A 16,299-nucleotide genomic window follows, 5' to 3' on the forward strand; every position below is an offset into this window, starting at 1 on the left:
GACCTGGCTTCAGGAACTGCACTACAGAAACGCAAGTAAGCACTAAGTACATTTTGAAAAGATTGTACCTGAGCAGCACTTCTGTGAAGCAATATTAAGAAGTACTTCTGTCCACTTTGGAGATGCCATTTTTGACTGTATTGCTTTTGAAGACACAACTCTACGCAGGAAAACAAGAAAGTCTCCCAAGTGCAATTCCGCTGCATGTTGCTTTCGGAGAGCAGCTAGGAAGTTAAATTAAAAGTTTTCATTTACAACCTTACTTCTACAGTATCTGCAAATAACAATTTTAAAGTAGTTAGATCAAAGTAGAAAAAAAAAAAAAATAAAGCAGACATTCACACTTGAGCTTTGGATGTTTCCAGTTTTGAGAGTAGCGAGTCCAGAACAGAATACTTTCTGGTTTTCTTTTATTTCAAAATTGTAACAGAAATGATGCAAGATAATTACCTCTGAAGTCTCTCTTCTCATTATCCCCATTTGACTCTGTCTTTTTTGATTCTACTTCGTCTTCCTCACCTTCCCCTTCTCCAAAGGAAGCCATAAGCATCACCCCAGCTTGTGATAACAAGTTCTTCAGTTGACTGCATAGTAAATCCAGCAAAGACTGGACCACCTTTGGGCTCAGTTTGTCAGCATAGGTTCTACATGTACACACAAAAAAGTAAATATAAGAGTATTTGACAGCTGATCCCAGGAACAATAGCATAAAGACACAGCTATAAACTCAGTGCAAGTGACAACCGGCCTTCGCACAGCACTAACTCTAACTCATTCTATTGCAGCAGGTTACTGCTCCTCATCCTCCACCATACGCTTGGTAGATTATTCTTATTTGAATCCTATTTTTAAGACAATTTAGAACTGTCCAATTTTTGGAATCAAAGGATACATTTCCAGTACCTCCTCAGGGAAAAAGAACAACTTCGTCAATTAAGTGTAACCCCACTGCAGCTTCCAAAGATGCGGTGTTGGTTTTGTGGGTTGTTTGTTTTGGTGTGGGGTTACTGGGGTTTTTTTACAATACAGATTTGGCAGGTAAACGCAATGTGTTCTATGAACACTGGAATGAAGATGCATATACTGAATATTAAATAATAGTCTTGCTCTAAATAGAAAATACTTTCTCCACTGATTTTTTCTTTACTGAGTTAAATATTTAAGCGTTGACAGGATTTTGGATGCTGTTCCCTGGTCTAGCAGAGGCCATTATTCCTCAGAAAATTCCTTCGTATACTGAAAAAAAGCACAACGTACTGCTCTGAAGAACTCATACCACATTACTGGTATGGCTTTTACACAAATGACTTCTGCACAACAACAGAAAGCCTCATCATGTCAGTTGAACAGATCTAGATACAAAGCCAAATGAGAAAAATGGGCACTACAAGAATGTAATGTTTACAGACCATAAAGTTCTAACTACTCCGCTCCAAACTCCTCACTTACAATTTAAAAATATTTATCAGTCTTACATGCATTTTTCTTATGAATAATGGGACTACTCTTTTTCCCCACCCTTCACTTCCATGCTTTCGAACAGCATTTATTGTCCTAAAGAAAGCTCATGCAAAAGAAAAGTTCTTTTTAAAGGGTGCTGAAAAGCTTAACAATTAAGCTTTCTGAAAGCAAGGGAGCATTCCATACTTACCCTGTGGTGATCGCAAGGATCTGAAGTAGTCTTGTACTGGCTACTTTCAAAGCTGTGCTGAGCTGAGAAATACCAGTTTTGGGCAGCAGCTGCAGTGGTTGTCCTAACATGGTGTCTGTGCCACACAACTGTGATAGCACATTTAGCAGGCCAGTGGAAATAGCCAAGGAGACATCAACAGGCTGATAGTGTACACTTAGAGCAAAGACTGTTACCAACAGAAGACGCTGTTGTGCTTCTAAGATTAAAATAAAGTTGTTTTTAATTAGTAAGCTGTGTAGAGTAAGAACACTAAAACAGAAAAACAGTGGATTATTTTTAAAATAAAATATAATTAATTAAATTATCAAGTAGTTAGCCTTCTTTGTCAGACACTTTGAGGTAGTCTTTCTTAGGTACGATCTCAGCCCCCTTTAACTCAATGCAACCTCAACGTCAAGGTTGTCCAAGGAAGAGTACCATGTAGATCTAGTTTGTTATGTAGACGTTCTGAGGCTAAATCTCAAACCAGAATCTCCTCTCTAGGGTAAGCATAACTGGGTGAAATACTTATTTTCTACTTGTACTTCAAGTTGATTCTCAAGAAATCTCTTTCGATTCCATTTTAATTGTAAGTGAAACAACGAAACAATTCAGGTAAGCGTGCCCATTAGGCTCTACCAACAAACTAAATTATGTACCTCTCTCCTTTACTGAAGCTCTCAGTCAGTGCGCGTACAAAGGCAAAGAGGTGCAGAGTTCCACCTATCCATTAAGGACAGATGCACACAGCAATTATCTGGCTATAGAAGCCCAAGAGATAGGGCTTCCAAAACAGGCAAGATGTCCTGTTCTTTGGTTTTGGGTTTAAAGAAAATTCACTTGAACAAAAGAAACAAGACTGAAGACTTCTCATCTCTTCAGAAAACTGTTTGTCCCTGAGAAACCTTTGGCACTTTGTGCTAAAGACACAGGTGACTGTGGAAGACTGTGGTATGCAAAATACAAAGGCTGACAATACCCAAAAGTCTTAAAAAAGAAAAGAGCTAACACCTGAAGAAAATCCAGATAGAAAAAAGTTAAAAAGCTTCTCTCAGGAAAAGCAGTCAGACAGATACTTCAGTGAATTCTGGTTCCTAATATCAAAGTCTGCTTTGTTAAACATATAAGCTGTTGTACCACGTATCAGAGCACATATTTTGCGAACCTGGTTTTCACTTACCTGTGTGATGCTTATTAGCTTGCAGAGCTCTTTCTAACGTAGCAGATAATTGCTGGTAAATTTTGTGCACAGCTACCTGGATTTCAATTTGAATACTTCTCTTAGCTGCTCTGATACCATCCTGGGTCAAACAAATAAATATTATAAGGACTGATACATTTTTATCACCCAGTTATTGAAACAGCAGAAAGTATTAAAGCATGTACCTGGTAGTGATGCAGTCTCACACTCTCTCCTTTGGCACCTGCATGTCCTACAGTGCCCAGACCAAAGCAGCCAGCAAGAAACTGTAGTCTAACAGAAGTAAGCAATGAAGACGACTGAAATCCTGCTATCTGACGACTTCCCAGTAATGGCACACTACCTTTTTCCTCCATCCCTGATAGAAGCACTAAAATCTGATGAAGTGCTTCCAGACGAAGCTAAAAATAAAGGTAGGCAAAAGACAGTATTAAGTCACAGCAAATCTCCTCGGGAATGAGATCATCTTTAACCGTAAGCGAGAACAAATGAGGTAGCGGTTTTCTCATCAACCCCTTTTTTTTTTTTTAAAAAAAAGGGAATTCTTTAAGTTTTGGTTTAGAGTTTATTTACATAGTTTCAGTTAAGATATTTTAACTGAAAAGAGAGGAAAAACGTCCTTAATAGACAGAATTTGGACATTGTTTTAATAGAACCCATGAAATGCGCATGATGTATGAAGATAAAAGGTGTTAAACTTACCTCAGCCCTCAACTGCTGCTGCTCCATTGCAATTATTGATGCTTGTGGACTAGTGGACATGCTTTCCTCTGGTTCCTTAAATCCTGGCGAGTTTCCCACATCTCCACTTACAAAGCTGACAACATTTTCAATCAAAGTATGAACTCCAAGGGATCTTGAGAGATCAAAATCGGACTCAACAAATGAGTAGGAGGAAGTGTATAACCAATCTCTGCTGTGTTTTAGTCGAGCCCATGAGTCACTTAAAGGTTCCACCTGCCCACGTACTGCTCCTAAAGATATACATAATGAATACATAAATTCCATTTCACCAGGTAACACACTTTGACAGTAGGTAAAGACTGAACTGCTGCTATTCATACAGGTGGAGAATGGATATTCATGTTAATTATACCATGCATTAAGCAACTTAGAGCAAAACACTTGATTTAAGTTTACAGGCATTTCCGTAAAGGAAAGGTTGTATTTCTTTTAATTACGTAAAGCAGTATTGCAACACGCTGCCAAGTGAGAAAGCAAAAAGATAGAAGCCACTCAAACTGCTCAGCTTTAAGCTAGAACACTGCATAAAAATGCTTTGCAGCTAAATGAGAAAACAGTAAAGAAAAGATCTGCTATAACAGAAACCGTGCACTTCGGATATCTATTTTAAGGTCTAACCACAAAACAAGAGTGTTTTTTGGTTTTAATAAAGCCACTATATAGTTCATAGTTTTGAAAAAGCACAATGTTATTTTGAATGAAATATTTACAGACTTCATGACTGCAGAAGGGAACAGAAAATTTTTATTTTAGACTAACACTTACTTTGTTACGATTATACATGTATACTAAATACTTTCTACAGCATGTATTAGATCTGTACCTGCACCATCTGGCAATTTCACAAGTCTAGTTTCAAGTATTTCCTATCACATCAGCATGTCATTACACTACCTGAAACTTTACCGTCAGTAATAAATGCACCACTCCAAGTGACCAGCAGTCTTCGAGCTGCAGCACTGGAACTTATTTATCATCATACGTTTGATCTCATTTCCGAAGCCGTTTTGCTAGCACTCTATCCCTGGCACAAATGATGCAGTGTCACTGCAGCCATACCTTCATCAGCAGTTAACTGATACGCATCAGTTAAATACACGTATCAACACATAAGTTGGTATTTTACTGTTTTTGTAAATGCTGTTAACCGACCTGGAGCTACAAGAGTAATACAAGAGGGCAGACCCTACGCAAGAGAACCTTCCACCTGTACAGATATGTAATGTCTGGAGACCTATGTGGAATCCTCATATACGTTTAAATTCACTTTGAAATTCTAGTTTGAATTACTTTAAATAATCTACATAGAATTTTTATATTGCTGTCTCTTGTGCACAATGAGCTACAGATCTAATTTGGAGAATCAAAATGCACAGTACTCGTACAAATCCACATTAACACTTCCGTTTTTAAAATCTGCCTGCAGGGTATCAGCTTCAAACGTTACTAAAAATAGCAATTTTCAGGAGAAAGTCACATAAATTCATAGGAATTCATCTGTTGAAAGCTTTTGTTCGTCAGTGAGGCCGAGTTCTGATGGAAACAGACGGATACTAGTACGAGGACCTCCTTCACACACTGCCTACCCGCAGCAGCTCTGTAAGCAGCTGCTCACAGGAACAAGGAAAGGCAGACACATCCGTTCTCGAACTTAGGACAACTCCTGCACCTGTAGATCACAATTTGGACCTTCATGCAACTTACAAATTGAAAATATTGTGAAATTTTGCTTTTCCTTTGTAAATTAGGTAGATAATCTCCACTTAGTTGCCAAAATATTTAATTGTCAAGGCTATGAATTATGAAAACCCATTCACATTCCATTTCCTTTTCTGGAAATAGCATTCATGTGCATTTGCATAGCATTCCTCACATTTGCTGCTAAACAGATTGCAACGGCTTCAGAAAGAACCGTCACAGTACTTAGGTCTTATTGGGTATTTGACAAAAATATACGCACACAAATTTATTTTGGATAATGCAAAGGTTACGTTTAAAGACGAATTTTCCAAGTAATCTAATATTCTAATTTCTGCTGGTTTATGTAACACAGCAATATTACCTGGTTTACTGAGAACAATTTATTTTGTCATGTTTACTATGAAAGAATTTAAAGAAATTCTGTTACTCAATTTTACAATTTATACCTAGTGACAATTTTTAAAACAAAAGTAAAGACAGATAACCACTTTACCCTAATTTTAATACTAATTCTTATAATACTTGTTTTCAAGCTCTCCATTAAAAATTAAGTTTATGTTGAAGTGGCAGGTGAGAAACATAGGATAAATAGGACACAGTAGAATAAAAGGGTGCTAAAACACTCAGTTTCGTGTAGGAAGGAGTTTCCTGGCATATGCATGGTGAACAGAGCCCAAGGGAGATGGTAACTGAAGCCTCACATCTCCTACAGCAAGCACAGCCAGATCCTTACCAAGTCCACAAACTGTGGCCTACATTGCAATAACTATTTCAAAATCCTCCTTCAGCCCTAGAGTCTTCCAACAGCAAGAGAGCTTAAAGCACCCCCAAGTGACATCAGCTTCCTACCCTTCACCAGCCCTACACTACGCTATGCCACTGTGAGGCACAGCACAGAATCAAAAGGATTTGCAAAGAAACAAAAAGAAATTCCAATGTCTTCAATCATAGGCTTTAGGAGACCTTTCAAGGATTAACAGAACGTCAGAAGAAAACTTAGTTTTGATAGTCAACAATTCTTCTAAGAAAAAACCTCACCATATATTAATAAAAACCTGAACTATTTCATATTTGAAAAAAGATAAGGTCTTAGCTAATCATTTTAGTATTAAATGCAAGAATGCTTAAATGTAAGAGCAATTTAAAATAGTTTCAAATTAGGAGAGAAGCCCAACAATTATGAGATACAGATTAAATGTGAAACACAAGAAGTCATAACTAAAACCACAGAGTTTAAAAACAAAGATGTCAGAAGTCAAAGTAGTATATGTCAGAAATAAAAATGTTTAAGAATTAGGGCACACAAATCTAAAACAAAGTAATTTTTTTTCCTTGAAGATGTTAAATATCAATAGAAGACTCAGAAGTACAATTATATATTACAGCTTAGCTTGATTCTGTGTAGTATCACTTACACAGAATTGATTGCAGCTTAGCACTTCCATCAGCCTCTACAATCACAGGAACAGAGTTGCACATAAGAATGAACTTTAAGCTTACAGTAAAAAAAAAAAAAAAAGAGTTTACTTGTCCTTATAAGCCAGCTTGTAATAATGAGTTCTCTAAATGAATGTGGCACAGCTGCAATACACACTTCATAAAACATAAAACATGTAGGGAAGCTATACAGACAAAAAAATAAACATGCCATCGGTTACTTGCTTGAAGCTCTTCTTTTTTCTGGGGCTCAACTGGCCAAAAACGAGTAAATACACTACACCGCACAAGAATCAGAAGACAAAAGCAGACGTTTGAAACAGAAGGTAACATAGTCATAAAATCTCTTCCTCATATTATTTTGACTTAGACTTAAATGATCAGTCTCGTCTCAATCAATACAACAATATATCAAGCAGCAAAGTTGGGGGGGAAAAAAAATATTTACTCTTGTACAGACTTTCTAAATTCTCCACCTTCTTTTCATGGAAAAAAAAAAGTATCCCCTTTACCACCACTGTATGCATACACCAAGACATGCTTACCTCCCTTAATCAAACACCATCTTTTGGTTTCAAAATGCAGAACTCGTATTATTACAGGTACACAAAATTATTTCAATTTAATCTGGATTTCATTTAAGTTGCTGCTTTTTTCAGAGTTGCCCATTTGTGTTAGTAAAGTACTACAGTACACAAGCACACTGAAATTCACCCAGCTAAGATTTGTGTGAAGTAAGAAAATTCCAGGCTGGAGGACTCTGGTGTATCTGTCTGTGACTATGCTTAGGGTTGCGCTGCTACACACGCATTCTTTACTGCTAAGTACCTAACGCAGTGTACAGTATCCCACAGGGACTCCACAGGATAGGTACAACATTTTGAGGCATACTCTCTGGATCTGAAAAATTGAAAATGATGAATCTAAGCAACACGAAAATCCCAAAGGGCTGAGATATGAGGGGAAAATATTAATATGCTCATCACCACTTGTGACAGAAGTATTGAAAAGACTTTCTCTGCAGTAATGGAAGGAAAAGTTTATTAATTCAGAAATAACTAAGTAATAGGAAGGAACAAGATACTCAAAGGATCCTCAAGCTGAAGTAGAAATACCGCAGTCGTGTTTCTGAACAGATACAATAAATGAAGGAAGAAGACAATTAAAGAGTGGACTGAGTGGCTACGACGTTAACCCTGTTAACCGTTAATCTGCAAGACCACAGGAACAACTTACAGTATTAGTCATTATACTGCTAGTTTTCTATACTGCATTTTATGAATAGGAACAGCTTCCATACCATAACAATCAGCCTATAACCAATAGTGAGATTCAATTCTTAAGGAAATGTGATCTGAATTTTGAATAATGAGTTGCTGCATTCATTAAACAGAAATTCTAAAACAAGCCAACCCACTCCAGAGGGAACTACTCTCCTGCCTGTTACAAAATAACCACTCACCCACACCCTATACACACTACACTGTTCTGACAACTTTGCAAGGATCAAATACTCTGCAAAGAGTAGTCTGACGATACGTTAACCCTGCAAAACCTCAGCTGGAAACATCATGTGTGGTCATGGCTCAGTAACAAGTGGTGTGGTTAAGTTCCAGTAAACTTCTTCAGAAGAGACAGGAGGAACCTCACGCTGTATATTAAGCCATTTTTTTTAGTGAAAATTCCCTGCTAAGTCTCTAAAATAGCACAGCCTACAGGAAAAATACCAATGGTGACAGAAGAAAATTTCTTCAGGAAAAGCTTTTGCTTCCCAATTAGCTCCACTTGTCAAATTCCTTCACAGAGTTTATGGAGACATGCTTAAAAAACCAGATAGTTTCAAGGGACTTCTGCAAACTGAAGTTAAGATATTGTTCTAAAAATCACATGTCAAAGAAAACATGATTGAATTTGTCAACTAACAAACTTCAGCTGAAAGAAATCGGAAGTGGTTCCTATGGTTCCTCTTTAAGACTCGACTTGTTCTTTCCCACCTAACACTACCAATTCTACATTCACTCCAATAAAAAATTGAAAAGTTCGGCTGCAAGTCCCTTAAAGCAACAGTGGATACTGCTGGTTTGTAGAAACAGAGACAAGAAAAACCAGGAGCCTTTGTGTTAACTGCAATTTGAGAGGTGTTTCCAAAGTATACTTCTGTTGTAATGCATGACTATCCTCTGCACTCAAAACAGAGATCTTCTCTAGCATCTATATAGCATGCACATTTCCTCCCCCTCCTCCTCATTTAGAGGGGCATAACACCTTCAACGTCTTCCACTCAAAAGCAAATCATACATGGAAGACCTGGGAGCGCAAGGTACAAATATGCGTATGGAAATAAGATCTCAAAAAAACCCTTAACAAATAAAAATATGTTGCCTGTTTCTCACTAAAATGTCTAATGGTTGCTTCAGGGGAATCTGAGTTCGGTGGCACCTAAAAATCCAGCTGGAGATCCTCTTGAGGAACCATGCTTGTAGTCTTCTGTAGGTCATATCTTCTACAGCATTTCACTTGCCATTAACAGGAAATCAGGCTTTTTCTAATCCTCCAATTCTTAACAAATGTAGCAAATTCAAATGCAGATAGCTCATTCTGATGGAACTCCTTAATCTCTTTCGTCAGCAACTCAGGAGGGAGCACAGCATAATGTGAACATGCTGTAAGAACTTACAGATTTCTCCTATTCTTCAAGATGACGTAACCGTGAACATAAATGTCCCCTTTATTAGTCACGGCGTATCAGAAGAATGAAGATGAAACAGAAGGGGTTTTACCAGTCAAAACATCTTTGACAGACACTGTGGTATCTCTAGCACTTCAGCGTGCTGGCTATGTTACAAGAGACGGACAAGCCAAACTGTCTGGAAGTCACATCTTCACCAAACACTGAGGCATGCTTCCGTTCTAGAAGATCAACTAGGATTCACAAAACTAGACATTTCATCAGAAATGAAAGACCTTGCAGAGCAGCGAGCTGAACAGCTCATCCACTCGATCACACAGATCTTTGTAAATCTTCTCCTGACCTTGACTGAAGTATCAGGAATGCTGCCCTGTAAAGGCACCCTGCATTCACCAGATGAGTCTGGTATTGGCATCAACCAAAACTGTCATATATATCATCCAGAACAAGAACAAAAGTTTTCGTTATTGTATGCTGACTAACTTCCAGCTGCCAAAACCACACAAAAAATTCTGGAAGTACCACAGCACAGCAAACAAGTCCTCCAGTACCAGAAAACAGGTATCAGTACCGGTTGCCAGAGTGTGGAGTTTGCAAATGAGCCATTTCAGCTTCTTTAGGTTCTGGACAGATGAACTGCATTTAGCCCAGCGGCATTTAGCCCAGCGCCTCCTCAGTGTTACACACCTGGTGCAGAACCCTCTTCTATAATAAAATGCTTCTATAGGGTGGTTGGTTGACAAAGCCTATTCTTGCATTATTCCTTATACCCTGGAGCCCGTGACCAAAACCACCTCATCAGTCTAACCAACAGCTCAGGAACCATAATCCATAGAATATGCTGTATGTCAGATCTAACCCGAGATGACTTCCTGGATTACTTGTAGGATACAGAGGAAAGTCAGCGAAGAGTTCTGTGTCAGATTAATGGCAAAGCTAAAAATGGTGGCTTCAAAGAATATACTGCAGAGTGCTGACAGAGGCTATCGGATCTTCTAACAGTGAGAATGCGGTGACCATACATCCTGCTGTCACAGCATGAACAGCTCTAGCAAACTTCTTTGCCTGCTCAACTGGTTCAATCGGTTATCGATGCACAAGGCATTCCTTTCCACATTATTTACAAATTGAAGTGCAATGAGTGCTGCCACTGACAGTTTTTTACAATTCCAAAACACTTTAAAAGAGCAAGCAATCTCTTAGTACTCTGCTTAATGACGAAGGCTATTAAACTATAACTCTTACGTTACCTAATAGTATTAAGGCTTCTGTAATTAAAGCGTATCATAACCCAACCTAACTCCTGTTAACCTCTTCTCAAGATTTTGACATCAGACAGAAGCCGTGATTCTAGCAAGAGACTGCATCATCCAGAGTGAAGTGGGACTTATTGGCCTCTGTGTAAACAAACATCCTTTGCTCCCTCCACTACCTTCTGTGAAGAAGCTTATTGAGATTCCCCAGAATGAAGAAGCAACAAAAAGCAGTACAAAAGCTAAAACTCTGATTTATACTGGAGTAATGGAAGAAGCGGTTGCTTGGTTCTGTAGGTGCATTGGCACTGAGAAGATGCAAAAATTGAAGCAGTATATTCTGGATACAAGTTCTCCATGTTGAAGTACATTTTCTGGTGAAAGTTCATTGCTAGCATACGAACAGAGTGTTCTACTTCATAGTGAACTTCTCTGCCAATGTTTTTCTTCCTGAAGTCATGCAAGTGAAAACAGAATGAAAGTTCCCAATTCACTCGACCTCACAGAAATCCTCACCTGCTTCAAAAGAGCATCACAATTCTAGAAACTAGAATAAACAGTTCTAACCTAGGAAATACTACAGCCAAGCCACAAAGCAACAGAACTTAGCACAACAAACAGTAGGTAATAATTATTTTAGAGGTTATTTCCAAACACTCAGTTTTAACATCCTGATTGCTATTGTGTACTGTATTTAATTGCAAACACACTTTAACTTAGGAAATACTAACATATTTATCAGGTCAATATCCCCTAGATGAAAAATAAAACTTACCTCTCTTTCTGTATGATGATGCCAAATCCAAATCAACATTTCGTCTTCCACTCTAGATTAAAAGATTAATAAAAGCCTCATTTCTTTCAGTGAATGTACGGGATGCATAATTTGAGTATTTAAAATGCCTCCCTCACCCATAAGAGTGAGAAAGTTAGCAGAGCCATAATAATTCCAACTGCTTTTTTTAACACCATTACTTTCTCTTAACAATGGCAGTTATTAAAAGAGATCACTATACTGAAACACAGTACTAAACAAATGTTTAAGATGTACTTCCCACTTAAATATACACAATGCTAGTTTACTTTACCAATGAATAACCTTCCTCGTCTGATTCTGGCTGAGATAAATCAGATTCACTTCTTGACTTCATCAGTCTGTAGTTTGAGTTTGCATGGATTGAGCGACTTTCTGCAGAAAGACTTTCACTCCTGCTTCAGGTGCACACACATTCATACACACGCATGCGCACAGAAAGAAAGAAAATACTGATTATTAGGCAAAAGTAAGAGTTGATAAGTCCAATTTAGCAGGTGCCACAGTTTTATTTGGGACCACACTATCACAGAACATCACAAGGCCACACCAAAGAGGAAAAAAGTGGTCTGATGGCTTCAATTATTCTGCTTACAAAGGGTATTCGTAAACTTTGTTACTCTTAACATCTTTATTGGTCAGCTGAACAAACGGCAACCTCAAATGACTGATCATTCAAGTGCCTTTGTAAGTATTACATACAGCACAGAGAAACACTTCTGAGCTGAGAGGACAAGAAAACAGAGACTGAGTAAGTGGGTGAAAAAGCACTGAACTTTTCAAAAACCCATCCATAAAATGCATCCTGAAGTTGATATGCTGGAGATGAAAGGCACTTTGACAACGACAGAGGCAGCCACCCACGCTTTAGGGACTAGATTTCCAAAAAGAGGCCAAAAAGAGTAAAAGGGTACTGAATATATATGCTCTCCCTCTGAACTTGCCATCAATAGGTTCATTTAAAGTATCAGAGCAGAGTTTCTGTAGACCAGAAGCTTCTTAACTAGACTCAGGAGTTCACTAGTAGCGCCCGCTACACAATTACTTTGTAATATTCTCATACACATGCACAAAGATCTCTAGAATAAAAGTTTAAATGGGTCAAGATTAGAATAAAATTGTGTTACCAATAATATCCCAGGTTATTAAAATACATGATGTAGTATTTGGACTATTTAAATTCTACACTTCTCAAATTTAATGAGCTGTCTTGCATATGCCAATATGTTACGAATATTTATAAAAAACAATCATGAACAACACTTTTTTCATAATAGGCTTTGAAGCTTGTGCTTTTAAACATATCCTACAAATTTGATTTGGACACTCCTATATAGGACATTTGTACAGTTCAAGAATATACAAATATGATAATAAAAAATCCTAACGCACACAAGTTTTAGAAAAAGTAAGTAATTTTTCAAACTACCTCAAATTATCTGCACGCCTGATGATCTGGACTTCATTGCTATTCATCACTAAGCCCAACTTTGAAAAAGTAAATATGGTCCAGACAGAATAAAACTCTTATTAAGGTTTAGTTAATGTGGGCAAAGAAAATTGAGAAAAATCACTTTCTCAGCAAAAACACAACATCGCTCTAGGCAAAAATCTTCTTTTAAAAATAATTCTAAGAACCCTCAGAGGAAAACTGAGGTTATTCAACCAACTATAAAGGAAGCAGAGAAGAGTTAACAATTCTAAGCAGCCAGCAAACCCCACCTGGTCATGAGTCCGATCCCCTCCGGAGCAGCAGAGGGAGGCTGCTGTAACTGTCTATCCTCCCTTCGCTTCTGGAGCTCCTCGATAACAGGGCTTACTCCTAAGATCAACATGGCACACCTGTGGATCACCGAGTTGCATGCAGCAGTATAGACATCTTGACCTTCTGTCAGATCAGTGCTGATTCTTCGTTCCTGCTGAGACTGAGCTGGAGGATCTTCAAGCCTAGTCCCTGTCCCAGTGTTCATCCTATCTCGATCCCGACTGCGAGCTACTTCACGGGCTGATAGAAAACATTGAAATATTTCTGTAACATGCAACACAAAAAGAAGGTCTTAACTTCTAGACAAAGCTACATCGAATGAAATCTTCATCTACACACATATATCTTGGGCCAAAAACTGGTCCACTGCAAAGAACAACAAATATTTTTCCAACAGTAAAAGAAAATATTAATAATACAAAACTATCAAAGAAGTCACGCAAACAGGTTAAATGAAGTATTTACGTAATGTTAAGTTTAAAATGAAGAGGGCAATGCAATTTGACAGAACACTAAACACTCTTCCTAGAACACCTCCTAGAACCAGAAATCACCTCCCAAACGCGCAATTCAACTCCACAGTATACTTTCAGGAAAGCCTACTGCACTGGGGAGATGACGACACATCATATAGAAACTAAAGATGTAGCATACATTTTGGTCTGTAAGACCCCAAACAGGAATATGTGAGTCCTAACAGAGAACATAAATACTGGCAGCAAAATAGGTGATGACAGCAGAGACTGGAAAAAGATAAACATTCTAACAGTATCCGGAGGAACAATAGTTGGAAAAGAAAAGAAAAATACGTATCTATGGAAAATATTTGAAGTCAGTCCATTTTCTTTTTTAAGCTACATAAATTCCACAGTAATTTTGAAAGGTTGACATGATTTCTGTCTTTGAGAATAGTAGGGCAACCACAGAGAAAACAACTGAGTGTGTATGTTGCTTCACTAAAATCGGAAAAAAGTATTAACTATCCCATCGAGCCTGATTATCAGCCCAAGTCAGTGTAACAGTTTGCAAAGTTCACCTTTTCCAAGCTCTCTTCTGAAGAATTAAGTTTTTTAGACAACCCATGAGAAAGCACTGCAAATAGTGTTGCAAACACCAAACTTTGACTAAAAACCTCTAAGATTTTAACAGATTGAGAAGAGATATTCAAAGATACAAGTGAATTCCAACTCCATCAGCCCACTGTTATCAACAGCAGTTTCATTCCTAAACTTCAGGATAACATTACTCTTCAAAGCTTATTACATACAAGATTAACACATACAAACACACAAAAAATTCTATACATAAATACCGATGAAAACTCAGAGATCTACTGAGCACAAGTCTAGAGGAAACAAATATGAAACCTACTAGTCTTGCAGACAGTGCATATAGAAGTGTTGGTATACGTCAGAGGGCCTGAGAATTGCCCATAAAGGCAGACCACTTGCCTCGTATTCACACTCCCTCGTATCAAAAGAGTTTTCTGATCCAATAAAAGTACTACACCATTTTATAAAACTAAACCTCCCAAAATTTTATGCAGACAAATCTTTCACAATCTTTTAAGAAATTTCTCCATTTTACCTCAGCGACAAAAATCTATTGTACTTCCAAAGCACATTACATTATTGACATACGTAACCAGTACTTACTACCAGCTGTCATAACTTCATGTTCTCTTTCCTCCTCCTCATCTTCTTGTTCTGGGTGTCCTTCTTCTCTGTCACGTTCTGCCTGCTCTTCCATCTCTGCTTCTTCATCAATTGTACGAGTGAAAGAATGTTCTTGAGTATCAACATCAGCAGATTCTTGGTTATCTAACATCTTGATTAAAAAAGAATATATATATACAGTGAAATTAATTCTCACCAAAATGAAAGATAAACATAAAAGGACACAGGTATTTAGTAAGCTTTTTTCCTATTGAAAAGATACTTTTGATATTGTGTGAAACAAACAACAGACAGCTAGTTACATTCAAGGCTTTAAATACATAAGTTGGAAAATTTAATTTTCCTTTAACAACTGTTACTCAAGATTATTTGCAGAAAAATGTCTCCTTGTTATGCTTTCTTAGACCCTATTGTCAAACTTTGACACTTCAGCGACAAAGCCTCTAGCAACCACAGGCTGACGTCTCATAAAATTTTCTCCCTTTAAAAAGGGCATGAATATGATAAAACTTACCCAATATGTTACCATTTTTATTCTTACTAGTCCTGAATTTGTTGGTTTCTTCCTCCCTTTAATTTTAATGAAATTAAACAAATGCACACCCCAAGATCAAAGATCAGCATATGAGGTGCACAAGAAGAACAGTAGTCTTAGAATTTGAATTTTAAAAATCCTTCTGATTGAGCGGATACATTTGGGTTGATGCTTTCCTTCAATCTGAGGATATAAGTGCTGATCAGCAAAGTACTTGCTACCTAACAGACAATTTTCCAATGCAGGAAGGAAACCGCTTCACACAATCCGAAGAAGGCAAAGTTTAAATACAAAACGCACAGTCACATTAGAAGTTTTAACAATACTTTGGAAGGTAATTAATCCTACAAATCTTGGGCCACACACATCCCACCAGCATAATTCACCTGCCCTCTCCCAGCAGTTTGCCTTTCCAAAAAAACAGCAGGCCTTGGCAGCAGCAGATCATGGTCATCCTCTTTCTAGCACCTCTCATTTGCTCTCTTCATTCTATCATTAAGCCTGTGTACACTATGCAAACGCAAACCAGCTATTTTTTCCCAATAGTATTGAATCTGAGACCTCCCTGAAGCAGAAAATCTACATCTCTGCTGTAGGCTTCTATGCCACAGCACACGAGCACTATGCTTACAACAGGTAAAGCTAGGCTTCAGGCTGGGCTTGAGTCAAACACTGTCCATCAATCGCTTGCTTCAATTGATTTAATACCACATGTACTACAGACTAACCGACTCCTAATTATACATTGTCCATTTTCATCTGAAAACTCCTGAAAGTTTTTCAACAACGTAGAATAAAAATACCGGCATCTC

General features: G+C 37.8%; 1 protein-coding gene across 5 annotated transcripts in view; it reads right to left on the reverse strand.

Moving 5' to 3' along the window:
• The window catches only part of HERC1 (HECT and RLD domain containing E3 ubiquitin protein ligase family member 1), a 108,503-nt gene that overhangs the window by 43,145 nt on the left and 49,059 nt on the right, over positions 1–16,299 (reverse strand). For 3 of the 5 annotated variants that reach the window (XM_009943332.2, XM_075431288.1, XM_075431287.1), the window contains exons 22-31: positions 14,932–15,103; positions 13,234–13,540; positions 11,786–11,906; positions 11,473–11,524; positions 3,576–3,847; positions 3,059–3,274; positions 2,853–2,973; positions 1,652–1,889; positions 451–644; positions 69–224 (exon numbers count right to left, since the gene is read on the reverse strand). In XM_009943332.2, coding sequence (XP_009941634.2) covers positions 69–224; positions 451–644; positions 1,652–1,889; positions 2,853–2,973; positions 3,059–3,274; positions 3,576–3,847; positions 11,473–11,524; positions 11,786–11,906; positions 13,234–13,540; positions 14,932–15,103 — 1,849 coding nt within the window. Of the gene's footprint in view, positions 1–68; positions 225–450; positions 645–1,651; positions 1,890–2,852; positions 2,974–3,058; positions 3,275–3,575; positions 3,848–6,966; positions 7,033–11,472; positions 11,525–11,785; positions 11,907–13,233; positions 13,541–14,931; positions 15,104–16,299 lie in introns of all 5 variants that reach the window. The other 2 variants (XM_075431286.1, XM_075431285.1) reach the window with 1 other exon arrangement.

Source organism: Opisthocomus hoazin, chromosome 10, assembly GCF_030867145.1.
Source record: "Opisthocomus hoazin isolate bOpiHoa1 chromosome 10, bOpiHoa1.hap1, whole genome shotgun sequence".
Classification (NCBI taxonomy): domain Eukaryota; kingdom Metazoa; phylum Chordata; class Aves; order Opisthocomiformes; family Opisthocomidae; genus Opisthocomus; species Opisthocomus hoazin.